This window comes from Felis catus, chromosome C1 (assembly GCF_018350175.1).
Source record: "Felis catus isolate Fca126 chromosome C1, F.catus_Fca126_mat1.0, whole genome shotgun sequence".
Taxonomy (NCBI): domain Eukaryota; kingdom Metazoa; phylum Chordata; class Mammalia; order Carnivora; family Felidae; genus Felis; species Felis catus.
The window spans coordinates 173,863,482-173,887,421 of record NC_058375.1 but is presented as its reverse complement, the minus strand read 5'-3'; the positions used below and the strand labels follow the sequence as shown (position 1 = coordinate 173,887,421).

At 36.6% G+C, this 23,940-nt stretch overlaps 1 protein-coding gene and 1 pseudogene across 1 annotated transcript in view; one reads left to right on the top strand and one right to left on the bottom strand.

Annotated features, from left to right (window-relative positions):
- Window positions 1-244: 244 nt before the first annotated feature.
- On the top strand, window positions 245-5,314 carry LOC101098321 (annotated as a pseudogene).
- Window positions 5,315-8,300: 2,986 nt separating this feature from the next.
- The window catches only part of ITGAV (integrin subunit alpha V), a 91,688-nt gene continuing 76,048 nt past the window's right edge, over window positions 8,301-23,940 (bottom strand). Inside the window, exons 21-30 of the mRNA XM_023259536.2 lie at window positions 23,618-23,710; window positions 21,206-21,285; window positions 20,747-20,827; window positions 19,881-19,986; window positions 19,096-19,254; window positions 18,290-18,400; window positions 13,703-13,816; window positions 13,494-13,601; window positions 12,775-12,897; window positions 8,301-12,055 (exon numbers count right to left, since the gene is read on the bottom strand). Coding sequence (XP_023115304.1) covers window positions 11,960-12,055; window positions 12,775-12,897; window positions 13,494-13,601; window positions 13,703-13,816; window positions 18,290-18,400; window positions 19,096-19,254; window positions 19,881-19,986; window positions 20,747-20,827; window positions 21,206-21,285; window positions 23,618-23,710 — 1,071 coding nt within the window. The 3' untranslated portion in view covers window positions 8,301-11,959. The remainder of the gene's footprint in view (window positions 12,056-12,774; window positions 12,898-13,493; window positions 13,602-13,702; window positions 13,817-18,289; window positions 18,401-19,095; window positions 19,255-19,880; window positions 19,987-20,746; window positions 20,828-21,205; window positions 21,286-23,617; window positions 23,711-23,940) is intronic.

The following is a 23,940-nucleotide window of genomic DNA, read 5'->3' as shown; positions in this document are numbered from 1 at the left end:
ATATAATGTTAAATGTTAATTACACCATAATTTAAAAAATATATTTTTGAATGTTTATTTATTTTTGAGAGAGAGAGAGAGAAGGGCAGAGAGGGAGACACAGAATCTGAAGCAGGCTCCAGGCTCTGAAGTGTCAGCACAGATGACTTCTTTGTAGAAACTGACACACTGATTCTAAAATTCATATGAAATTGCATGGGACCACATATAGCCAAAACAATCTTGAAAAATAAGAACAAAGTAGATGGCCCTCACTGGTATCCCAGCTGGCTACTTCTCTGTAGAAAGCACAGATTTGGCCACAGCTAAGAAGGGTTTGCATAAACTTAATGGGATACTTCTCCAGGAGCCACACTTGCAAAACGTTTTAAACTAAACTATGCCACTTATGGGAAATAACCAGATAATAGCCCTGAGTACTGCCTTTTTTGAGGGCGGAGGGCTGACTCCAGATGTTGATTTTGGCAAGTTGTATGTATATGGTTGACTGTCAACATCTGCCCCTCCTGTTGAGGAGGCAAGGTGGTTTTGGACCAGGCAGGCAGGTGTGACTAAGGGTTTTGGTTTTATGGAATTCACAGATGAACAGGAACAGAAGCAAACCCTGATAGAATGCCAGGAAGCAGTGAGACTGGGGTCTAAACCAGTGCTTTTGAGCATGGCAATGGCTAAAGTGAGCCATATGAAGCCAGTGGAATATAATCAGATGTGTCTTCATAGCTGTAGCCAGTGTTACTAGCAGTACCAGAATTACCATGCCTAGTGGAGCTATGACCAGAGAACACAGGCAACAACAGCTATAGTTACTCCCAATATGGCTACACCCAGAGCACCACACAGACCTATGAAGAAGTTGGAGATAGTGCACTGAATGATCCCTCGCCATAGCTGGATGTGACTAAGGCCAACAAGGAGTTCATGGAGCAGAGGAAGGAGCTGTATGATGCACTAATGAACTGTCACTGGCAACCTCTGTACATAGTGTCTTCAGAGACCGCCCCCCCCCCCATGACACAGCCAAGACAAAGGAATAGCCAGAATGAATTATGTGAGGGAGAAGACAGAATATTTTGCTTATTTATTTTATTGTTTTTTCTTCCAAGATTTTATTTAAATTCAAGTTAGTTAACATATAGTGTAGTACTGGTTTCAGGAGCAGAATTTAGTGATTCATCACTTATATATAACACCCAGTGCTCATCCCAACAAGTGCCCTTCTTAATGCCCATCACCCATTTTAGCCCATCCCCCCCATCCACCTCCTCTCCAGCCAACCCTCAGTTTGTTCTCTGTAGTTATGAGTCTCTCATGGCTTGCCTTCCTCTCTGTTTTTATCTTATTTTAATTTTCAACGTTTGTTTATTTTTGGGACAGAGAGAGACAGAGCATGAACAGGGGATGGGCAGAGAGAGAGGGAGACACAGAATCGGAAACAGGCTCCAGGCTCTGAGCCATCAGCCCAGAGCCCGACGCGGGGCTCGAACTCACGGACCGCGAGATCGTGACCTGGCTGAAGTCGGACGCTTAACCGACTGCACCACCCAGGCGCCCCAATCTTATTTTAATTTTCCTTCCCTTCCCCTATGTTCATCTCTTGTGTTTCTTAAATTCCACATAGGAGTGAAATCATATGGTATTTGTCTTTCTCTGACTTATTTCATTTAGCATAATGCACTCTAGTTCCATCCACATCACTGTAAAAGGCAAGATTTCATTGTTTCGATGGCTGAGTAATATATATATATATATATATATATATATATATATATATATATATATAAAACTTCTTTATCCATTCATCAGTCGATGAACATTTGGGCTCTTTCCATAATTTGGCTGTTGTTAATAGTGTGGCTATATATGTTAGGGGGTATATGCCCCTTCAAATCAGTATTTTTGTATCCTTTAGATAAATGCCTACTAGTACAATTGCTGGATCATAGGGTAGTTCTAGTTTCAACTTTCTGAGGAACCTCCATATTGTTTTTCCAGAGTGGCTGTACCAGTTTGCATTTCTATCAACATTGTTAAGAGTGTTCCCCTTCCTTCTCATCCTCACCAACACCTGTTGTTTCCTGAGTTGTTAATTTTAGTCATTCTGATGGGTGTGAAATGGTATCTCATTGTGGTTTTGATTTGTATTTCCATGATATTGAGTGAAGTTGAGCATTTTTTCATATGTCTGTTGGCCTTTTGTATGTTTTCTTTGGAGAAATGTCTGTTTATGTCTTCTGTCCATTTCTTCTTAACTGGATTATTTTTTTGGTGTTGAGTTTAAGAAGTTCTTTATAAATTCTGGATACTAACCCCTTATCTGATATGTCATTTACAAATATCTTCTCCTGTTCCCTAAGGTGTTTTTTAGTTTTGTTGATTGTTTCCTTTGCTGTGCAGAAGCTTTTCATTTTGATGGAAGTCCCAATAGTTCATGTTTGCTTGTGTTTACTAGACGTGTCTAGTAAGAAGTTGCTACAGCCAAGGTCGAATAAGTTGTTTCTGTGTTCTCCTCTAGGAATTTTGATGGTTTCCTGTCTCACATTCCAGTCATTCCTCCATTTTAAGTTTATTTTTGTGTATGTTGTAAAAAAGTGGTTCAGTTTCATTTCTCTGCATGTCGCCATCCAGTTTTCCCAACACCATTTATTGAAGAGACTTTTTTCCATTGGATATTCTTTCCTGCTTTGTCAAAGATTAGTTGTAGATGTGGATTCATTTCTGGGTTTTCCATTCTGTTCCATTATTCTATGTGACTGTTTTTGTGTCAGTACCAAACCGTCTCAATGACTATAGACTTTTAAAATAGTTTGAAGTCTGGATGACTACAGGTTTGCTGTTCTTTCTCAAGATTGCTTTGGCTATTCAGGGTCTTTTCTGGTTCCATACAAATTTTAGAATTGTTTGTCCTAGCTCTGTGAAGAATGCTGGTGATATTTTGATAGGGATTGCATTAAATGTGTAGGTTGCTTTGGGTGGTATAGACATTTTAACAATATTTGTTCTTCCAATCCATGAGCATAGAATGTCTTTCCTTTTCTTTGTGTCATCTTCAATCTCCTTCATAAGTGTTCTACCATTTTCAGACTACAGATCTTTTACTTCTTTGGTTAGGTTTATTCCTAGGTATCTTATGGTTTTTGGTGCAATTATAAATGGGATCAATTCTTTGATTCAGAAAGAATCCTTGGGTACCTGGGTGGCTCAGTCAGTTAAGTGTCCGACTCTTGGTTTCAGCTCAGGTCATGATCTCACGGTTCATGAGTTTGAGACCTACATCTGGCTCTATGCTAACAGTACGGAGCCTGCTTGAGATTCTCTCTGTTTCTCTCTCTGCTCCTCTCTTGCTCACTTATGCATGTGATCTCTCTCTCTCTCTCTCAAAATAAATAAACTTTTAAAAATTTTTAGTTAAAAAAGACAGAATCCCTTTTAAACAAATTATTGCAAGAAATTTTACTTTTGGAAATATGATTTTTAAGATTTAGTAATCGACTATTTCCTTACATTATGAATATTCCTGCAATACTGCTGTCTTCATTTGATGGTGAACCATTTCATTTGAGTTTTAAAACCAAGGGACCAACTGTTGAAGAGGGCTGAACAAGGTTAACATTTGTATTTCTTTCAACAAAAATCATTTACTCAGTAGGTCTATCCACACTCCTGGAGATAAGGACAGTTTGGGATTATTAACCAAAGCGGATCATATGATTCAAACAGTTACTAAATCCCAGTTTTAGAGGTCTTTTTAGGTAACAGGCATGTAAATCACTGAGATTATAGTCAGAATATGTAGATTACCTGCTGTAGGTCAAAGAGTGGGCAATTTCATCTATGGCATTTCAGGTAACCCTCTCCACCCAACAAAGTTTTCCCAAGTCTGGTGGCTAGGTAGAAGAGAATTCATTAGCCATTCTAGCTGGGATGGCCCAATGTGTGGTAGGAAGTGATGGAGCCAGATAAATATAGACCAAAGTCTTAAGATATGGAGTTTGTTAAAAGACCAGGTCCAGATTTTCAAAAGCCTGCATTGTTTTAGGGACAAACCTGTTGAAGAGCATTACCAGGCCATCTATGTGAAAGCGCTCCAAACTTGACCTTAATTATATAAATTCCATTAAATAGGTATACATTTTTTATTTTTTTTTTAATTTTTTTTTCCACGTTTTTATTTATTTTTGGGACAGAGAGAGACAGAGCGTGAACGGGGGAGGGGCAGAGAGAGAGGGAGACACAGAATCGGAAACAGGCTCCAGGCTCCGAGCCATCAGCCCAGAGCCTGACGCGGGGCTCGAACTCACGGAGTGCAAGATCGTGACCTGGCTGAAGTCGGAGGCTTAACTGACTGCGCCACCCAGGCGCCCCAAGGTATACATTTTTTAAAAAGAGAACCCAGGAAACTAGGACTTTATGGTTTGGAAAATTGTCAACATATCTAGATTGCAAAAGATGCAAAAATTAAGAGATTCACTGTGAAAAGAGTTTGCAGTAAGGAGAACAAAGAGATTGTGCAAATTTCTGCTAGTATCTCAGAAAGTTTTCTTTGAAGAGATTAAGCATGTGACTCATTGATCCCCTCAAACATCTCAAAAGTAGCCAAAAATAGAGATAGGATCATTCAGCGAAGATATGTAGAGTAGCATCTGGTATGATGGAGTGAGTCTTCTTGATGTACACAGGAGATCCACAAGGTTCTTGAAAATTTTACATCAGCAGAAGCACTGCCAGATTTGTCTAAAAGGGCTGAAGTTCAGAGTGAAAAAACATATGGGGCCCACAAAGTGTTCCCAGCAGAAATAGGCTGTTAACAATACAGTACTCAGCTGCAAACATGTGCTACATTTCATGGTGGTGGTTGGAGGGTGGGGCAGGGGACGGTAAGGACCACTCAGGGTGTTGGGGCCATGAGCCACAGAGAATTATTCACAGACTTTGAAACCAAATGGAGTTTCCCAGCTGGATTTTTAAGTTGCTTGGGACCAGTGACTTCTTGTTTTTCCTTCTACTTTTTTTCTTTTTTGAACCAAAATATCTCTGTTAGATGCTTGTTCCACCATGATATGTTGGGAACAGATAACTTTATTTCCTTAGTTTCATAGGCCCACACATAGGGAGAAATTGTATCCCAGGATGGACCATAACTCAAGCCTCATTCATACCTAATTTAGATGATTTAGATGACAAGATTCCGGACATTCAGGCTAATGAGATTAAGGAGGGATTGGGGACTTTGAGTTGCTGCTGTGCCAGTTTGGCTTTGGGTGACTTTGAGATGGGTTTAATGTATTTTGCATGTGAGACTGAAGTAAATCTTTGAGGGCCAGAGGTGGACTCTTGTAGACATAATGCAGCACTCCTTCCCACCACTCACGAAAGATGTCCGTGGCCTAATCCCTGGGTGCTGTGTATATATTGCCCTTCATGGCAGAAGGGCTTCACAGTAATTTAAAGCTAATTTATTGTCTAGGGCGTGATAAAGGATTGATGTTCATCCAATGACCAAGATTGCATAGTCCTATGACAGGATACGGAGTGGGTAGGGTGAAGAACTGGATTTGGAAAATTAGAGGTGAGAAGAAGAGACCATCTCTCCCATGGTGTGCAAACCAGATTCACAGGTCTGTTATTGAACCACTGCTATACTGCATGCAGCTGCTTTACGGTTCTCTCGAGAGACTAGGACTGTCCAATGGGAATAAGATGAAATTAGTTACTGCTATGTCATGTCTGTTACTAGGAGTCACTGAGTACCTGTGAGATGATTGAGAAAAGAGGTTCATTTTTTGCTAGTAATTTAACACCACTTGGTGGTGAAATGCTTGGATTTGGTTCAGGGGTAAAGTCAAAATCAAAAAGTCAAAGCCAAAATTGGTATTACTACAAAGTAGGAAATTTGCATATTCTTTAGTAAACTCTTCCCTTTCGTTCCCTCACTAAAGTACACTGAGAAGTTCAAACTCATCTACTTGTCTTCTAATTAGGTGATAATATCTCTGAATTTTGAAGGTGTTTGTGTCACTTTTAATCTCAAAAACAACTTTAACTGCACTGTTCAAAGATGAGAAAATTTATAAACCATCAACTTTTTATCTCTCATGGGAAATTTAACACATATCCTACACAAGATCAAGAATAATTTCTATTACCCAGGTGGAGACCATAATTCTCCAAATTAAGTACTAATAATTATATACAGCATTTAGTACTTTTTATGAATAACTTTGTAGTAACTAATTAATATTCTAACTACAAAATTGGCTAAAAAGTAATCCCTAAAGATCCCATTTTGATACCCTAATTTCTGAGAACTGGAACAGAAGAACTTTGAAAGAAATTAGGGTTTTGTTGTTTTGTTTTTTTTAGTAACATGAAGGTAAATTACTGAGTAAAGCTCAATCTAAATGCTCCTTTTATTAAAACAACACCAATATATGTTTGTTACTTTTCAGGAAATAGGGCTGATAAGGGAAGTGAAGCAGGGTGCAAAAGGAAATCTAACCATATAACTCTCTAGGCAATTCAGAACAGTTGAGAAAGTGAATAAAAATATTACTTGGAAAAGTATTGGTGTTGCACCAACTAGTATGCAGGCATCTCAGCCTATTCACTAAATAGTAACAAATCTATTTATAAATGGTGACTAGTATCTAGGCATTGTGGCACAGCAGAAAGCATAGGGAACTAGGAGTTTGAATATATAAACTGTAGCCCCAATCCTGCCAGTAAAAATTTGGACATGAAATCAACTCTGGGCATCGTTAACAGTACGAAAGGGTGAGGTAAACCCACTCCAACTTGTGATTTTTAGCTGTTTGACCATGATACACATAGATAGTGTTTTTTTGTGATTGTACTGTTTGGGGTTCATTGAGCTTCCAGACTGTAGGTTGCTACGTTTCATCAAATTTGGCAACTTTTTGGTTTCAAGTTAGTCTACCCCATTTGCTCTCCTGACTCCTTTTCTTTTATGCCTAGATTGACTCACGGGTCAGGAAGGCTATTTATTTTGTAATCCCTCCTCCCACCCACTGTCCACCTGCAGTGCTTCAGTTTAGATGAATCCTATTCATCTCCAAATTCAAGGAGTCTTTCTTCTCTTTTGTCCACTTTTAATCCCCGATTAAAAAATCCCCCTGAAATTCTGATTTCAGATATTGCATTTTTTAGTCCTAAGATTTCCACTTGAATCTCTCGTTAATTTCCAAATCTATTTTGAAATGCCCATAAACTTTTACATTTTTCTAGTCTTTAACGTATTTTTTATAGTTATTTAGTCATGTCTGCTAAACTGTTTGTGGGTCTCTTTCTACTCACCCATTTTTTTTTTCCTTCAAACCATGGGTACATTTTCCTTTCTTCTCATTTACACACACATGTGACATTGCAGATAAGACATGGCAGTCTTTATAGGTTATCTTCCTCTCAAAGAAACTGCCTAAATGAGCAAATAACTGACAAGTGAGTCACCTCAAATTTGTGGAAGCTTGATTTTTATGCTTTGTTAGGGTCGGCCATTGGCTTTGCTCTTCCTCCTAGGGCCAATTAATCAATCTTGGGATGTAGTATTTATTCCTAAGGCATAGGAGTTTTCAATGGAAAGAATGGGTGTTTCAAAGCTCCTGTCACTGGGTAAGACATGAACTCCAATCTTGTTTCTCCTACAGCAGACAGAGCTAAAATAACTGTGCAGCTCTTTCAACCTTTTGTTTGCTGTTTCCTTTTGGGCTCCTTGGAGTTTCACTAGAGGAGGGTCAGAGTCAGGGTCGGAAAAGGATTTGAAGCATGGCTCCTTCTTTTCCTGGATTTCCCCCTGCACCTTTTAGCCACGATGGCAATACCATAATTGCAGGAAATGAGAGGGCCCTTTTCTGCTTGCATTCTACCCGCACAACAGAAAGTAACTTCCAGGAAAAAGGTGGTTCCCCACTTTAAGAGTCAAATCCCCTTCACTTTCTGCCAGCATTTGGTAACTTCAGTGTTTTCAAAAAGTTTTTTTTTTCCTTTTTCCTTTGTTCATCGTTTACCATTGTTATCTGATAAAAGCCACCCTGCCGTTATTGGAATTTGAAACCCATTTTAAATGTTCAATGTCTATGATTCTGTGATCTGTAATAGGTGTCTTTTAACATTCAGTTCCTTTTGCTCTTCTGTGTTACTTTTCTTCAAATAAATAGCACTCTTAGAGAATTCAGACTTTTAGAGATGTACCTCTTTGACGTCATCTTTTTAGTGCATTATTACTGGCTTATGTGATTAAAAAACAAAACATCACAGAAGGAAAATATAAAGTCCATACACAAAAGTGGCACCATATGCTCAAGTTTATTGAACAGACACAAGTTACACATTGGAAACTAAGCAGAACACTGTACCAGTTTTCACTAACTCAAATCAAGTCAGCAAATGACAAATTTTAGAAGACGCTCATTTTATGTCTCACCCAATGTGGGTGATCATAAGAGAAGCTTAACAAAGAAAAGTACATTCTATGTTATTAGATAGCAAGTTAATTTGATATACATAGCTTCCAAGTTACTCTGATATATTTCAAAGAATTTCAAAACCAGTAGGGAATAGCTCATGCCCAGCTTGAAATAAAATGTAGAATGTACCTTTTAGGGGTAAATAACTTCATTTGTATATCCATAGCAGAATCACTCCTTCCTACTAATCAAAAAATTACTGAGTCTCTATTTAGATTAGGTTTACTAAATTAACAATGACTCTGAAATTATCTAGGTTTGGTTACATTGTTATATTGCACTTGAGATCAATAATTCAAAAATCCAGGACTTGGTACCTCTCCCAAGAAGTTCATTATCTATCAGAAATTACAATGAAATATACGCATATACGCATGCTACATGTCCATAGGTTCGCTGTTCAACCTAGCCTACCAACAAGTTAAAAGGGATACTCTCCAAAAACCAGAGCGTTAAGTTATTTCATTGGCCATTTTTGATCCTTTATTCAATTTCTGAATTTTACATTTTTTAATTTACCAAACTACCCCATATACACACTACCTAAGAGCACTTACAAAGTGGCATTAAGATCGGCAATGGTCCTACACATGTATTCCAAGAATGACTTATTCTTCTCCAAGCTTGGTGTTACACTCTGCAACACAGAAATCTCTATCAACTTACAGATCGTTTGCTTTATAAAAAGCAGCTGAGGAATTACATACTGTACTTCTGCCACTTACATCTCTCTTAGGGTCATCATTAACCATCAAAAATCGTCCACAGTCCTCTTAAGGAAGCCATTATAATAAGTATAGTCTCTTTTCCTAACACTTTAATTTTCTCTTTATATGAAGTATTGATGAGAATTTACTATGAAGTAGTAGTTTCATAACACAGGTAAAATTGTGGCACTAATGTTTTAATTGTTTTACACTTCAGAATTATTAAGAAATGTATCAGAATTATTACCATAATAATTCAGCACAAGAGAAAGGGAAACGGGAAAAAAGGAAAGGGGAAAAGAAAAAAGGAAAGAATGTCCCCCACGCAAATGTTTCTCAAAGTATCAGTTCTAAAATAAATGCCTAAATAAGAAATCAACAACAGTATCAATATTTCTCACCAATATGAAATGCTTTAAATATCCTCTACCTCACTCATGTTTTTAAAAACTGATCAGATTATAAAAAATTTACACTCAAGATGGAAATCACAAACATAGCAGTATTTAAAATGTTTGCAAATTAAAACGGCTTTCATAGAACTATTGTTTGACACTTTAACCAAATACATTCACATGCTGCTTTAGGGTAAAAAGAATTCCAACATTTTCCCAAACATTTTCCTCGAAGAGTAAGCTTCCCAATTATACTTCTACCATGTGTTTGTAAAGATATACATTTTCATTTTTTAAAATACTATTGCTTAAAACTACAATTCATAAAGGGAATTTAAAACATCATACTTCCAACAACATCCTTCAAACTCCCATACAAGATTATACCTTGAGAAAGAGGCCATAAAAGGAACAGAATGTGCAAAAGTAAACAGTAACATTTTTTTTTTTAGAGTGAATTTCTATCCAACATATACTTTCAGGGATGACTATTATAAGGTGGGAAAACAGGTAAAGTGAAAGTTGTCACAGACCAACTTAGTGACTGGTGGCAGACCCTAGGATAAAAAATTTTTTTTTCTTAAAAAACTTTAGACTTACTGGCAATAAAAATACTTACTGAATATGACTATGACCTTTTAAGCTACTAATGAAATCTATACTACAAAACCTATTAATTTTGAAATTCATTAAAGCTAAATACAGGGTCTTGTCATGTTCTAACATATATAACTCACGTACCTCTGTTTTATGAATATATTCTGGCTTAGCCACTTGTGTAGGGAATTAAACACAAGATAGGGCAAAGTAAACCTCAATTATATTTAAAGCATAGAAAAATATTCAATTATTTAAGGGAAATATTTATCATTGCCTAATGAGACAGCAGTTAAAAACTTATTAAACTCACAATTTCTAAAGCACAACACGATGTAATTGCACAAAATAGGTAAAATTAAGAGTCATTCCCAGACCTTGAGGAACCGTGAATAAAGCACATATTCCTCTAGAAGAAATCATCACCCTAGAGGCATATAAAACTATAACATGCCACCTGTGCAGCTTTTATATAAAAATTCCTAGAAAAGTAATTTATGTTAATAAAACTACAAAAGTTTTAAAAGGCTCCCAATAACTTGAATTGCTTATAAAAGTAACTTTTAGAAGTCATTTCGATAGCGGAGACTGCTTTTACCCGTGATACCTTGCTTACATAAGGTAGTATCCACAGGAGTAGAATCATGCTGTTGCTAAAAGCGAACTAGTAAACTACTTTAAGAATTTCAACTCCAAGCGTTTCTCATGGGGTTGGGAGTTTAGATGCAGGTTCCTGCAAACTGTAAAAATCCCTCATTAATCTCAACCTATTCTTAGTAACAGTTTGGGAAATATAAGGAAAAATACATATATAGGAAGAAAATAAATTAATCCCAACTAAAAATTCTTGCTCTAAAAGCGTACCATTAATAAGTAACTCTACCAGAGAACTACAAACAGAATCTTATAATTTAAATGCTTTCTTTTGTTGTTGCATTGTAAATATCCAGGCATATACATTGGAACACATGTACTTTGGAAAGGATTCCCAACTGCATATGGCTTTAAGCATCATTAGATCAGGGACAATTAAACTATTACACAAAAGAGGCATTTTTGATTATAAACTTTTTAGTATAGACTGGCTTAAAGGATATGAAATAGAACCTAAACTTCAACAAATTCAAATGTACTGAAATGGACTGTGGAATAAAACAAAAATAAAAATGTAATAGCATCTACCCAACTGTCATATTAAAATACTATACTTTTGCTATTCCAGGAAAGAATTTTGATGGATCTGCTTTTTTTTTTTATTAAAGTTTATCATGTAGGTTTAATATTTTAAAATCCAAGTTCATGCAGTTATAAAGTTAGAAGCTTAAAAACTCAACTGTAGTGTAATGTATATTAACATTAAGTTCCTGCACAAAAGATGTGGATCCGAAGGTCCAAATATGGATTGCTTTGAAACAACAAAAACAACAACAAACAAAACCCAACATACAAAATCAGAAACAGTAATTGTAGGAGGTACTATTTTGTATAAAGTGGTAACTCAGGCACTACCTGTCTTATGTACACAGAAGAAGAACTATCACTTGAAATTTTATTATTTAAATACCTAAAAAACACAAGTCAGTGGATGTGCATTAAATGTATGTCTGAACTTAATTATTAGAAAAAGGTTGACAAATATTGCTCTTGTTTTGTGGTTAATACCAACAGGCACCATCAGCAGTACAGTCTTGGAATTTTATTCCTTGTGAAGGAAACTGAAACCTATGATGAAGGTGGTAATTCTCATGGGTCAGGATGTAGCATAACTTAAAAATCACAGTTAAGTTTCTGAGTTTCCTTCACCATTTTCATGAGGTTGAAGCTGTTCCCTTTCTTGCTCTTCCTGAGGTGGCCGGACACGTTTAAAAAAGCCCATCTGTCAGTTGAGGAAAAACTAACATTACTGCCACATCAGTGAAGAATATTACAAGTATTCTGAGTGACTATATTATCACCAAGAAAACTTAAATGGCATGTCGTACAACTTCCTTAAGATATGCGGTGCTCCTCTCAACAATAGCCAAATTATGGAAAGAGCCTAAATGTCCATCAACTGATGAATGGATAAAGAAATTGTGGTTTATATACACAATGGAATACTACATGGCAATGAGAAAGAACGAAATATGGCCCTTTGTAGCAACGTGGATGGAACTGGAGAGTGTGATGCTAAGTGAAATAAGCCATACAGAGAAAGACAGATACCATATGTTTTCACTCTTATGTGGATCCTGAGAAACTTAACAGAAACCCATGGGGGAGGGGAAGGAGAAAAAAAAAAAAAAGAGGTTAGAGTGGGAGAGAGCCAAAGCATAAGAGACTCTTAAAAACTGAGAACAAGCTGAGGGTTGATGGGGGGTGGAAGGGAGGGGAGGGTGGGTGGTGGGTATTGAGGAGGGCACCTTTTGGGATGAGCACTGGGTGTTGTATGGAAACCAATTTGACAATAAATTTCATATATTGAAAAAAAAAAAAGATATGCGGTGCTCCTTATGTATCATTAAAGTTCCTTCTCTATTCTTCCTTCTTTCCCTTCTCCCTTGCCCTTTTCTTCTGCTTCTCCCTGCTCCTGCTCTTCCTAAGTCCATTACTTACCCTGTACATTACAAACACCAAAACAGCCAGCAACAGCAATCCTGCTAACACTGCTAAAATGATCACCCACACAGGCACGGGCATGGGTGCGGGCTGAATGCCCCACGTGACGTTAGTGGTAACCTGGTGGGGGCAAAAAGGTTTTGAGTTTTAAAAATAATTCACCGAATCATTCAACAAATGTCTAAATGCCTACTACATTTTGTTTTAATGATACTCACATTATTTTCTTTTGTTGTATATGATAATTTGTGATTGATTACACATTTGGTATCAATAGCATGCACATACACACATAAAATTCCCAACAACAGGTTAACTTCAGAAGTGATAAAGTGATTTTTAAATAGTTAAATCCATCTTTGATATATTAGTCCCATTTTTAATCCTTAAATTAAAGATCTTTATAATCTTTAGCCTTCACCTATTATAGTTAATTTCTGACTTTCTAACTTTGTGGGGAAAAATTCCCCAAATTTCCACCCATGAGATTTGTATAAGCTAAGAATCTCTTACACAGGACAAGATGCTAAAGTAAAAGGTCGACCTTTAATATTCTGGGGTGAGGGAGTAAAATAATATTTAACTAGGTTATAGACCTATCAACCAACTTTTAAATCACCAAAACAGTGAAGGTGCCAATATTTAAAATAAAATAAAAAATATCTATGGCATTGGACTGGGTGTACTTATTGCATTTCCCCAAATCGGTGACTTACTAATGTGGAGTTGAAGATATCCTCAATTGGAAGGTTCTTATAAGGAAACTCAATGACATTAAAAGAAGCAGATGACTTCAGAGAGTATGAATGATTCTGGTTTTCTTTCTGTATGGAAATAACAATGAAATGATTTCCTAGACGGGAGGCCTTTTTCATGTCTTTGAGAAAATGGGTAAGCTGGCTGAATGCTGCATCTGTCCACTTACATTCATAAAGGTCTCAGTCCACAGCAGGGACTTTACATACAGGATTGCACTCTTCCCTCTGTCTAGTCGTCCAACCTGGCAGACAATCTTCAAGCACTCAGCAATTCCACAGCCCTGCCAAAACAAATTCTTTACTTATAAAAAAATGTCTATCATTTCTTCAGCATATGAAAATTGGACATTTTAGTTGTTTTATGTGAAAGCCAAAGAGATGATCCAGATTCTTTTGCATTATAAGAAAAATGTTTAAAATGCATAGGCTAATAGTGGAGTCTATGAATGCTTTTGCTAAAAGGGGTTGGTTTACGGGATGCCTGGGTGGCTTAGTCAGTTAAGCGACCAACTCTTGATTTCAGCTCAGGTCATGATCTCATGGTTTGTGAGTCTGAGCCCTGCATCGGTTTCTGCGCTGACAGCATGGAGCCTGCTTGGGATTCTCCCTCTCCCTCTCTGTCTGTTCCTCCCCTGCTCCTTCTCGCGCTCTCTCTCCTTCTCAAAAATAAATAATAAACAAACAAACACAAACAAACAAATACAGGGGTTGGTTTTAATGCGATGTGGTATAAAAGGATAAGACCTACAATATTAAAATATATATTTTTATGGCTAGTATTCAACATCCTTTAGGTAAACCCAGAGCATGATCATTTTAGTAAGACATGAAAATCAGATTAACAATACACGTGTAGAAAAGAAAAAGAAACGGAATGAATCTTGAGCAGCTCTTCCACGTTTCTGCTACATTCAGTGTTTTTATTAGTAACTTGAAGGCAGGCAGTCAAAGATAGCAAATATTCACCACCTTCCATGTGCTGGTCAAATTGCATTAGACGTGTCACACGCATAGTCACAACGCTACCCAGCAAGTGAACTTGCAGTCTATGACAAGGAATAGCTTCTTTGACCTGAGGAAGGGCATCCGTGAAAAGCCTGTAACTCACATCACACTTAATGGGGAAAGAACAAATGCTTTCCCCTGAAGGTGACAAATAAGACAACAATGCCCACTCATTGACACTTTTATGAAAGTTGTTCAGGAGGTTCTAGCCAGTATAATTAAGCAAGAAAACAATCAAATAAAAGTCATCCAAATTGGAAAAAAAGAAGTAAACCTCTCTCTTTTCAAGATGACAGGATCTTGTATACAGAAAACACTAAAGAATTGACAATAAAACGATTATAGCTAATAAACAAGTACAGAAAAAGAACAGAATACAAGATTGACAAACAATTAAGTTGCATTTCTATATACCGGTAATGAAAAATCTTAAAATGAAATGAAGAAAACAATTTTATTCAAAAGACCACCCCAAAAGAATAAAATACACAAAAGCAATTTAACCAGGAAAGTGCAACACTTAAACACTTACAAGTACAAAGTATTTTTGAAAGAAATTAAACACTTAACTAAATGGAAAGATATCTCATGTCCAAGAACTGAGAGACTTAATATTATTAATATGGCAATACTCCTATATTGATACAGGTCCAATAAAATTGCTATCAAAATTCCCACTACCTTTTCTGTAGAAATGATCAAACTGATCTTAAAATTCATATGGAATTATAGAGGACCCTACATAGCTAAAACAATCTTGAAAAAGAAGAAAATGTTGGAGGGCTCACACTTTCCAATTTCAAAACTTACTGAAGAGCTATAATAAACAATTTGGTACTGGCATAATAATATGTATACAGACCAATATTAAGAGTCGAGAGTATAAAATTTACAAAACCAAAAAACTTAGGTGTAAATTTTTAGGATGTCAGGTTTGGCAATGGTTTCTTGACTGTGACAGCAAAAGTACAAGTAATAAAAGAAGAAAGACTTGACAAATCTGAACTTCTTCAAATTTGAATACTTTTCACATCACTGGGATACTATCAAGAAAGTGAAAAGACAACTAACAGAACGAGAAAATATGTGCAATAACAGCTCTGAAAAGGGAAGTATCCTGAATATATAACGAACTCTCATGACCTAACAACAAAGGCAAACAACCCGATTTAAAAATGGGCAAAGGATTTGAATAGACATCTCTAGAAAGAAGATATACAACAGAAAAGATGTTAGACATCATTAGTGATTATTGGAAAGTACAAATAAAACCACGATGAGATACCACTTCACATTGACAAGGATGACCATAAATTTAAAAAAAAAAAAAAAAAATTAAGGCAATAGTAAGTGATGGCAACCGTGGAGAAGTTGAAAAATTCATGTTGCTGTTAGGAATGTAAAATGGCACAACGACTTTGGAAAAGTTTGGTAGTTTCTTAAAAGTTAAACAGAGTCCCCATATGACCCAGTAATGGCATCTCTAGATTTATTCCCAAGAGAACTAAAAATATATGTTCACACAAAAACGTGTACAAGAATGTGCACAATGGCACTATTCAAAATAAACAAAAAGTAGAAATAATTTAAATGTTCATCAACTAATGAGGAAACAAACAAAATGCCACATACCCATAGAACGGAGTATTATTCAGGCATAAAAAATGACTGAAGTATTACTGCATGCTGTACCATGGCGAACCTTAAAAACATTATGCTGAGTCAAAGAAGCCAGACACCAAGGCCACATATTTTATGACTGTCCAGAACAGACAAATCTTTAGACACAGAAAGCACATTAGTGGTTTCCAGAGACTGATAGCAGGGAAGAAAACGTAGTGACTGTATAATGGGTACGGTACTTCTTTCTGAAAGTGATGAAAATATTCTGGAATTAGATAATGGTGGTGGTTGCACAATGTTCTGAGTATACCAAAAATCACTCCGTTGCATACTTTAAAATGGTTAAAATGGTGACTTTTATGTAAGTTTTATCATAAAGTTTTTTAATGTCGTTCTGTAGAAGGATAGAACACACAGGATCAAAAGTAGGGTGGGGGTTAAAAGTAATTTCTATTTCACAAGGGTTGCTCAGGGAAGTCCTGTCATAATCTGACATTTAAAGACATAGAAGGAGATGGGGAAATAAGCCACAGGGAAATCTGGACAAGGAGCATTCCAGGAAGATGAGAGAACAATTTTCAAAGCTTGGATGTAGAAACATGCTTGGGGATGTCTATTCAATGAAAAGCAAGGTAGCAAAAACAGGAGGTAGAGAATAAAGAGAGGAAATGCAAATAGCAAGGTAGAAGGGCCTACATTTTGTTGGGCCTAAAGGCTTTGCATGCTCAGGCTTCCTCTCTGACTTAGCTGGGAAGGCACTGGAGTAACATGACCTGATCTCCATTTAAAAGGATCACTATGGCTCCTGTGTGGCTAACTGTAGTGGGGGAAAAGGCAGAAATATGGAGTCCAGCTAGAGGTTTAGCAACAGTCCACGTGAGACACAAAGGTGGCCTGGGTGAGGCTGTGGCAGAGGTAAAGTTGCTAAGGGACCAAATTCAGGGTCTTTTGAAAATAGATACTGAAAGAATTTGCTGATACCCAGGATGTGAGGTTTGAGAGAAAAAGAGGAGTCAAGGTGTCCAGGTTTGGGACAAAGAAGGGAGTTGATACACTGTAGAAAGAGTAGAGTTGGGAAAACATTCTTAGAATTAAGTTTAAGATTCTTACTAAATATTTAAGAGAAATTCCAGTAGGCAGTTGGATAATGGAGCTTGGAGTTCAATGCATAGGATCAGCTTCGAAATGTAAATCAAAGTCATCCAGAGATAGTATTTATAGTCACGAGAGTGAATAACATCTCTCGTATAGCACTATCTGATTTGAACTTCCTACGATGATAGAAATGAGCAGTAATGGACATATCTCTACTTCCCAAAGTAGAGTAAAATGTGGCTGATGTCTATAATATTAGACAGCACAGATCTAATCAATGAATACATGCAGAGCAGGCAAGAAATTTGAGGTGTGAGCCCTGGAATACTCTACAGACGTAAAGGTCTGGAAACAGAGATTAGGAAGTAGCCAGTTGATGTAAGTGAAGTACTAAGAGAGTAGAGTCCTAGAAGAGAATGAGGAGTGTTTCACAAAGGAGGAAGTGATAAATTACGCCAAAAGCCACTGAACAGTTGAGGCGGATGAGAACTAAGAAGAACTATGGAATTTGCTGATGTAAAAGTAACTGGTGTTCGCTAATGAACATAAACACTATACCAGGTTCTCTGCTAGTGGATGGTTTGAAGATCTGTTAAACTTCAAAAATTTAAATGATTAGCCTTTATAACCTTATAGTCATTACACTGGCTGACTCAACAAAAGTTAATCATAGCGCTAATTATTCTTGTAATATATTTTTGTTGATGCCTCCTGGGTTCTTCTTCCAATATTGCATGAAAGCCTCCGAGATCAGGATGAGGTCAAGAAGGAGGTCAGTTAAAGGAGTAAGCCAGAAAAATAAGCTGGAACATGAAATATTTTTATTAAGCAATTTATAAAGATAGATCATTTGAAGAAACTCTGGTGTTAATTTGAATAGGAACATGGAAAGTAAGAGGAGTGAATAGTATAAAAATATATGTAGTTCTTCCAAGCACAGCTGTTGTTATTTTTGAAATGTTCTTTGGCATCAGTTCTATAATCACATATTTTTAAATGTTTAAAGTGCTTGTTGTTGAAATGGCGCTTACCAAAGTGTGAACATCTCCTTCACTGAGGGTGAGATCCCGCTTAGTGATGAGATGGCTCCGGTCACCTTGCCCAGCAATTGTGTCATTCTTTTCAGTTTGTGAACTTGAGATCTAGGGTTACAGAGAAACTGGTGGTACATAATATTGGAAAACATTCTGCACTGACATTTTGGCATAAACTGCTACATGTGATTAAAACATGATGACTGAAAATGTGGCATGACAAATTCACCACTTAATATACGGTGGAAAGTAAGCACAAAGAATAAAAATCAGAGATTCCCTAATATGTGGGAAAACGTTATCTCCACCGAGCAGTGATTTTCTCCCTTGCACAGCTAGAGGGGAAACTGATAAGACACATTGAAACAGCCTGAAATGTCACGGTACATATCTGTGATAAGTGTCAATCATGAGTATATATTTTTTTGTTCTGTTTTCTAGTTAAGAAAAGAGCCAGGTTAAGTAAAATGTTAGATCTTTCTCCAAAAACAAAAATTTCAACAACAAAACACCCCTGACACAATACTGTATGTGGATAAACCACAGTGCAATGGAACCACAGTCAAATTAGGTCACTACATAAATAGATGACTCATTAGGACTTCACAGAGGAATGAATCAATCCTTTCTCATTATACAAATAAACAATTTAATCCTTAGTATACTGGTTATGAAGTAAATTATTTCTGTAGAGTAGGTGTGTGTGTTAAAATGGTTGTTTTATTTCATGCATTTCTTTCACAGATTTAGAAAGGAAAGCTTTAAATATCATCATAATAAAGAGTTGCTATTAAGCACATTACCTTAATTCTCAAAGGGTTGATCTCCATATCTGAAGTACAGTTCATAGGTCCATCAATATCATATTGAAGGATGTATAACAGAGTGTTATTGTTATATTTGTAAGGCCACTGAAGATTTAGCATTGCCTTGCTGAATGAACTTGGACCATTGTTTCTCAGCTAATGGGGAAAAGAAAATGTAAATACTTTGAGCAAAAATCAATTCCATAATCCCCCTCCTACATCAACCTTAGGAATCATTAGTGATAGGATTTGAATAACGGCAGAGTTTCCAGTTATTCTGACGTTACAACATGATCATTACGAGGCAAAGGAGATCAAACTCAACATTTATCTCTAGTGTAGTGCAGTATGTGTCAGAATGAAAATATAAACAAAAGAGGAACATAAGGAAAAGTTTTTGATGAAAGATGGAATAGAAAATCTTGATGATCTGCTACAGGCACTTTCAATTTTTAGGTAGAGCTGCAAACCGTCCACATGCAAATACTCAGCAATGACCTAACGGCTGTTATTCAAGTAGAACTAATTGGTTTTGGACAACAATTTGTATGAAGTGCATTCTTTAATCACTTGAAGCTACTTGTCTTAAAAAGAGGAACTTCTGAATAGGGAAAAAATTCAAATAAATCTCTGGTACATCCTTAAACTATGCAGAGTTTACATAAACACTAAACAAACTTGTTTTGTTTTGTTTTGTTTTGTTTTGTTTTAACAAGTAGCCTATCTGTTCTTCTCTTTAAAGGTTCTCCACCAGGTACCAGTTAAAGTCAACAACCGCAAACCTCATAGATGTGCTGAACAACTGGCCCAACATCTTCTTCAGTCTCCGGATTCTCCTTATGCTCCCAGTTTGGAATTGGAAGAAAGATATGATCGGGACTTGAAACTCTAAACAATGACCAAAGAAAACCTACCATGAATACCAAAATGATATGGTCAGTTCATTTTCAAAAGTACCCTGTATCCACATGAATAAAATCAGAATTAAAAATATATATATATTTAAAAGGAAGAAAAAGCTATATGTATGTGAGCACGCACATCCACCTACACATAAACTTCTCTGTATTGAATCTAATGTAACAGGTGTATTGATAAGTCAATCTGCATGAAAGTTCAATACACTTATTTTGTGCCTGCTGTTGCCATGTCTGATTTATTTCCAGAGGGTTACCAAGTAAATATTTGGAGCTTTGGAATAATACAGCTAGGTCCTTCTTTCTACAGAAGCTCCAGCTCTAGTAAAAGTATCATGAAATATGAGTGCTACTCCCCAAAAGAAGTTACTGGGCCTACTAGTTGGTTTTTAAAAGTAACTGTATTTTAAAGCAGTTTAGGGGCACCTGGGTGGCTAAGTCGCTTAAGTGTCTGACTTCAGCTCAGGTCATGATCCCACAGTTCGGGGGTTTGAGCCCCGCATAGGGCTCTGTGCTGAGAGCTCAGGGCCGGGAGCCTTCTTCAGATTCTGTGTCTCTCACTCTCTCTGCCCCTCCCCGGCTGTGCTCCGTGTCTGTCTGTCTGTCTGTCTGTCTGTCTCTCTCTCTCTCTCTCTCTCTCTCTCTCTCAAAAAATAAATAAACATAAAAAAAAATTTAAGGCAGTTTAAATCTCATAAGAATGTGACACTCAACTTGGTAATCATACTGACCCTCTTATCTCAACAGCAGCTAAGACAGCGAGGTCAACCTTGTAAGATACAACTGGGCTTACTTTGTCAAAGAGATTGGAGCTGAAAAAGAAAAAATATAGATATATTTAGGCCTGAACTGAGCATAATTTTCATCTAAGACGTACAGGGGCAAATGCAGTGAAACTAAAAATGAACAAATTAAAAGTAAGAAAGAAAAAAACGTACAAAAATAATTTTCATTAGCATTTAATTCCAAAAAGATGATAAAATTTTACTTCTTTTACTTTTGTTTCACAAGCTCAAAACTAACAAAATTATTCTTGTGATAGAAATATTTATTTAAAAAATGGTATAGTCAAGTACTGGAATTTTAGCCAGTTTTATTCCATAACATTTAGAATATCTTACATAATATATTTATGAGAAAGAGTATTTCCTCAATAGTTAATATGAACTGAAAACAAGTTGTTTTCATACCTTTGGATTTGTAAATCAAATTTCACAGAAGTATCCATCTCTGATTGCTGGTGTACATTGAAACGAAGACCAGCTAGGAGCTGGAGGGGGAGGAAGGGATAGTAACGTTAATCAAAACAATGTCTCATCAGTGAAATTTAAATTCCAATGTCCAAATCAATGAGTTTTTCTAAAATAGGGTTTTCTGAGCTTATAATAAAACTGAAAGTACTCTAACAAAGATAATTAAATCTGATCTTCTATTAAATCTTTTATTTCATATACATGGGCCAATCCACAAAGGAGCCTATTAAACAATTATTAACCTAATTCTATCTCCTCATAATACCTGATATTAACTTCATAAAAATGCCAAAGTAAATATCTGTTGATTCAATGAAAATACACTGATTTGGTGACAGGAAGTTAACAACTGAACTTGTAATGGATCAGGAAGCAAGAAGTGAATGGGTTTTAAAGAGCAAGAAAACCTGGCCACCAAAGGCATGAGGGGCGGGGCCGGACCCAGAATTTCCCCACCTCTGTCACAACTCCATTGCAACCATTATCCTAAGTTTCGCAGGGGGGAAGCTGTTACCTTAAAGAAAACAACGGAGCTAATAAGGTAAGAGAAAGCAGACTTCTTAGGGAATCATTTATCATACATAAAAACAAGACTGGGGACTTCCATCAAGCTGCCTTTCACTTTACAAAGCCTGACGCTGGCCACTGAAATAACCTGAACTTATCCACACTGGATGAGCTGTGAGTGAGAAGGCCAGAGAGCGTGAGAACATAGAAAAATAAACACAGAAAGCACAGAAATAAACATAGAAAGATAAGCAAAGAAAAATAAAAAGCATTTCACTTGTTAAAACATCATTATATACATGTGGAAAAATGCAACTCAGTGTACTTTGTTCAAGGCGTCTTCCCTAAGAGACCATATATTTAGAAATAATAATGACTTTTAATGTTAAATATTCTTAAAGAAATGTGGAACTTTTATTGAAATATATTTGACATATAACATTGTGTAAATGTAAGGTGTACAACATGTTGACTTGATACATTTATAAACTGTAATATGATTGCCACTGTAGCTATAGTTAGCATCTCTCCGTGTCCCATAATTCCCATTCCTATTTTATGGTTATAAGGATCTAGTCTCTTAGCAAGGTTGATGATTATAATACAATATTGGGTTTTTTGGGTTTTTTTTTTAATGTTTATTTATTTTTGAGAAAGAGAGTGAGTGCACGAGTTGGGGAGGGACAGAGAGAGGGAGACAGAGGACTGGAAGCAAGCTCTGCACTGACAGCAGAGAGCCCCATGCGGGGCTCGAACTCATGAACCTGAAAGATCAAGACCTGAGCCAAAGTTGGACACTTAACTGACTGAGCCACCCAGCATTGTTTATACAATATTGTTTATATTCGCTATGCTGTGCATTAGATCTCTAAGACTTATTTACCACTAGTTGCAAGTCTGTACCCTTAAACAACATCTCTCCTGTTAGATGTTGTTTAAGGATAAATGTGGAATATGTAGCCCCATATTATCAGAGATCTCAAATTACCAAAGTCTTCGTGCTATTAAAGTAAACCCTATTGAAAAAGTAACATGAAATACATTCCCATTTTCCTTTGATACTAAGAATTCTACAAGACACATTTTTGTTTACTTTTTAGAGCATTTGGGAAGCGACCCATTGAGCACATCTTTTCAAGCTCCTGGGCTCCCTTCTCTACCACTTCAAGGGGAGCCTGATCCAACAATAAGGGCCTCTTTGATTCTATTCAGTTCAAAGATATAGGCTTCCAAATTCATGAGATAATTCTATCTCACATAATAATGACAGTCTTAGTATTTGTCAGAGTAGGTCTAAAGATTTGTTAGGTTATGGGGGCGCCTGAGTGGCTCAGTCGGTTAAGCATCCGACTTCAGCTCAAGTCATGATCTGATAGTTCATGAGTTTGAGCCCCGCATTGGGCTCTGGGCTGACAGCTCAGAGCCTGGAGCCTGCTTCAGATTTTGTGTCTCCCTCTGTCTGCCCCTCCGTTGCTTGCACTCTGTCTCTCGCATTGTCTCAAAAATAAATAAACATTTAAAAAAAAAAAATTAAAGATCCGTTAGGTTAAAATACCAGAGTTACAATTTGAGTCCTTAGTTATTAACCCATGTTCTCGTCCATTTAGCAAACTGAAGGCACTGTAAACACGGCTTACTGACTACAGTGTAGCAGCACAATCCATTATTTTATTATCTTACTCAAAACTCGACAAAACTCTGCTAATCATTACATTCTAAATCAAAACCAATTTAAAGATATTATTCTGAAATATTTAATAAAATTTACTATGAACAAACCCATAGAAAATTTTGCTATTTTCTTTAAAGGAAAATAAAATCCATTTATCTAAATCATCTTACTTGAGTTCCAGCCTTCATTGGGTTTCCAAGGTCACATACCACCTGGCGGGTTTGGTTTTCTGTTTTAAATGCACAGGAAAGTCTAGCTAAGGCCTTTGATAGGTCAAAGGGAAATAAAAGAAAAAGATTGGAAAGATTATAAATTAATGACCAAAACAAACAACAAAAAAAGCAGAAGCCATAGACTATGAAGTTCCTAGATGACATCATACAATTGGAGAGTTAAGTTTCTTGTTTCAAAAATATATCCATTTGAGCAAATGGGGGGTGGGTATTGTGTACAATTGCCACAGATGAATGTAAAGATGTTTCTGAAGGATCCC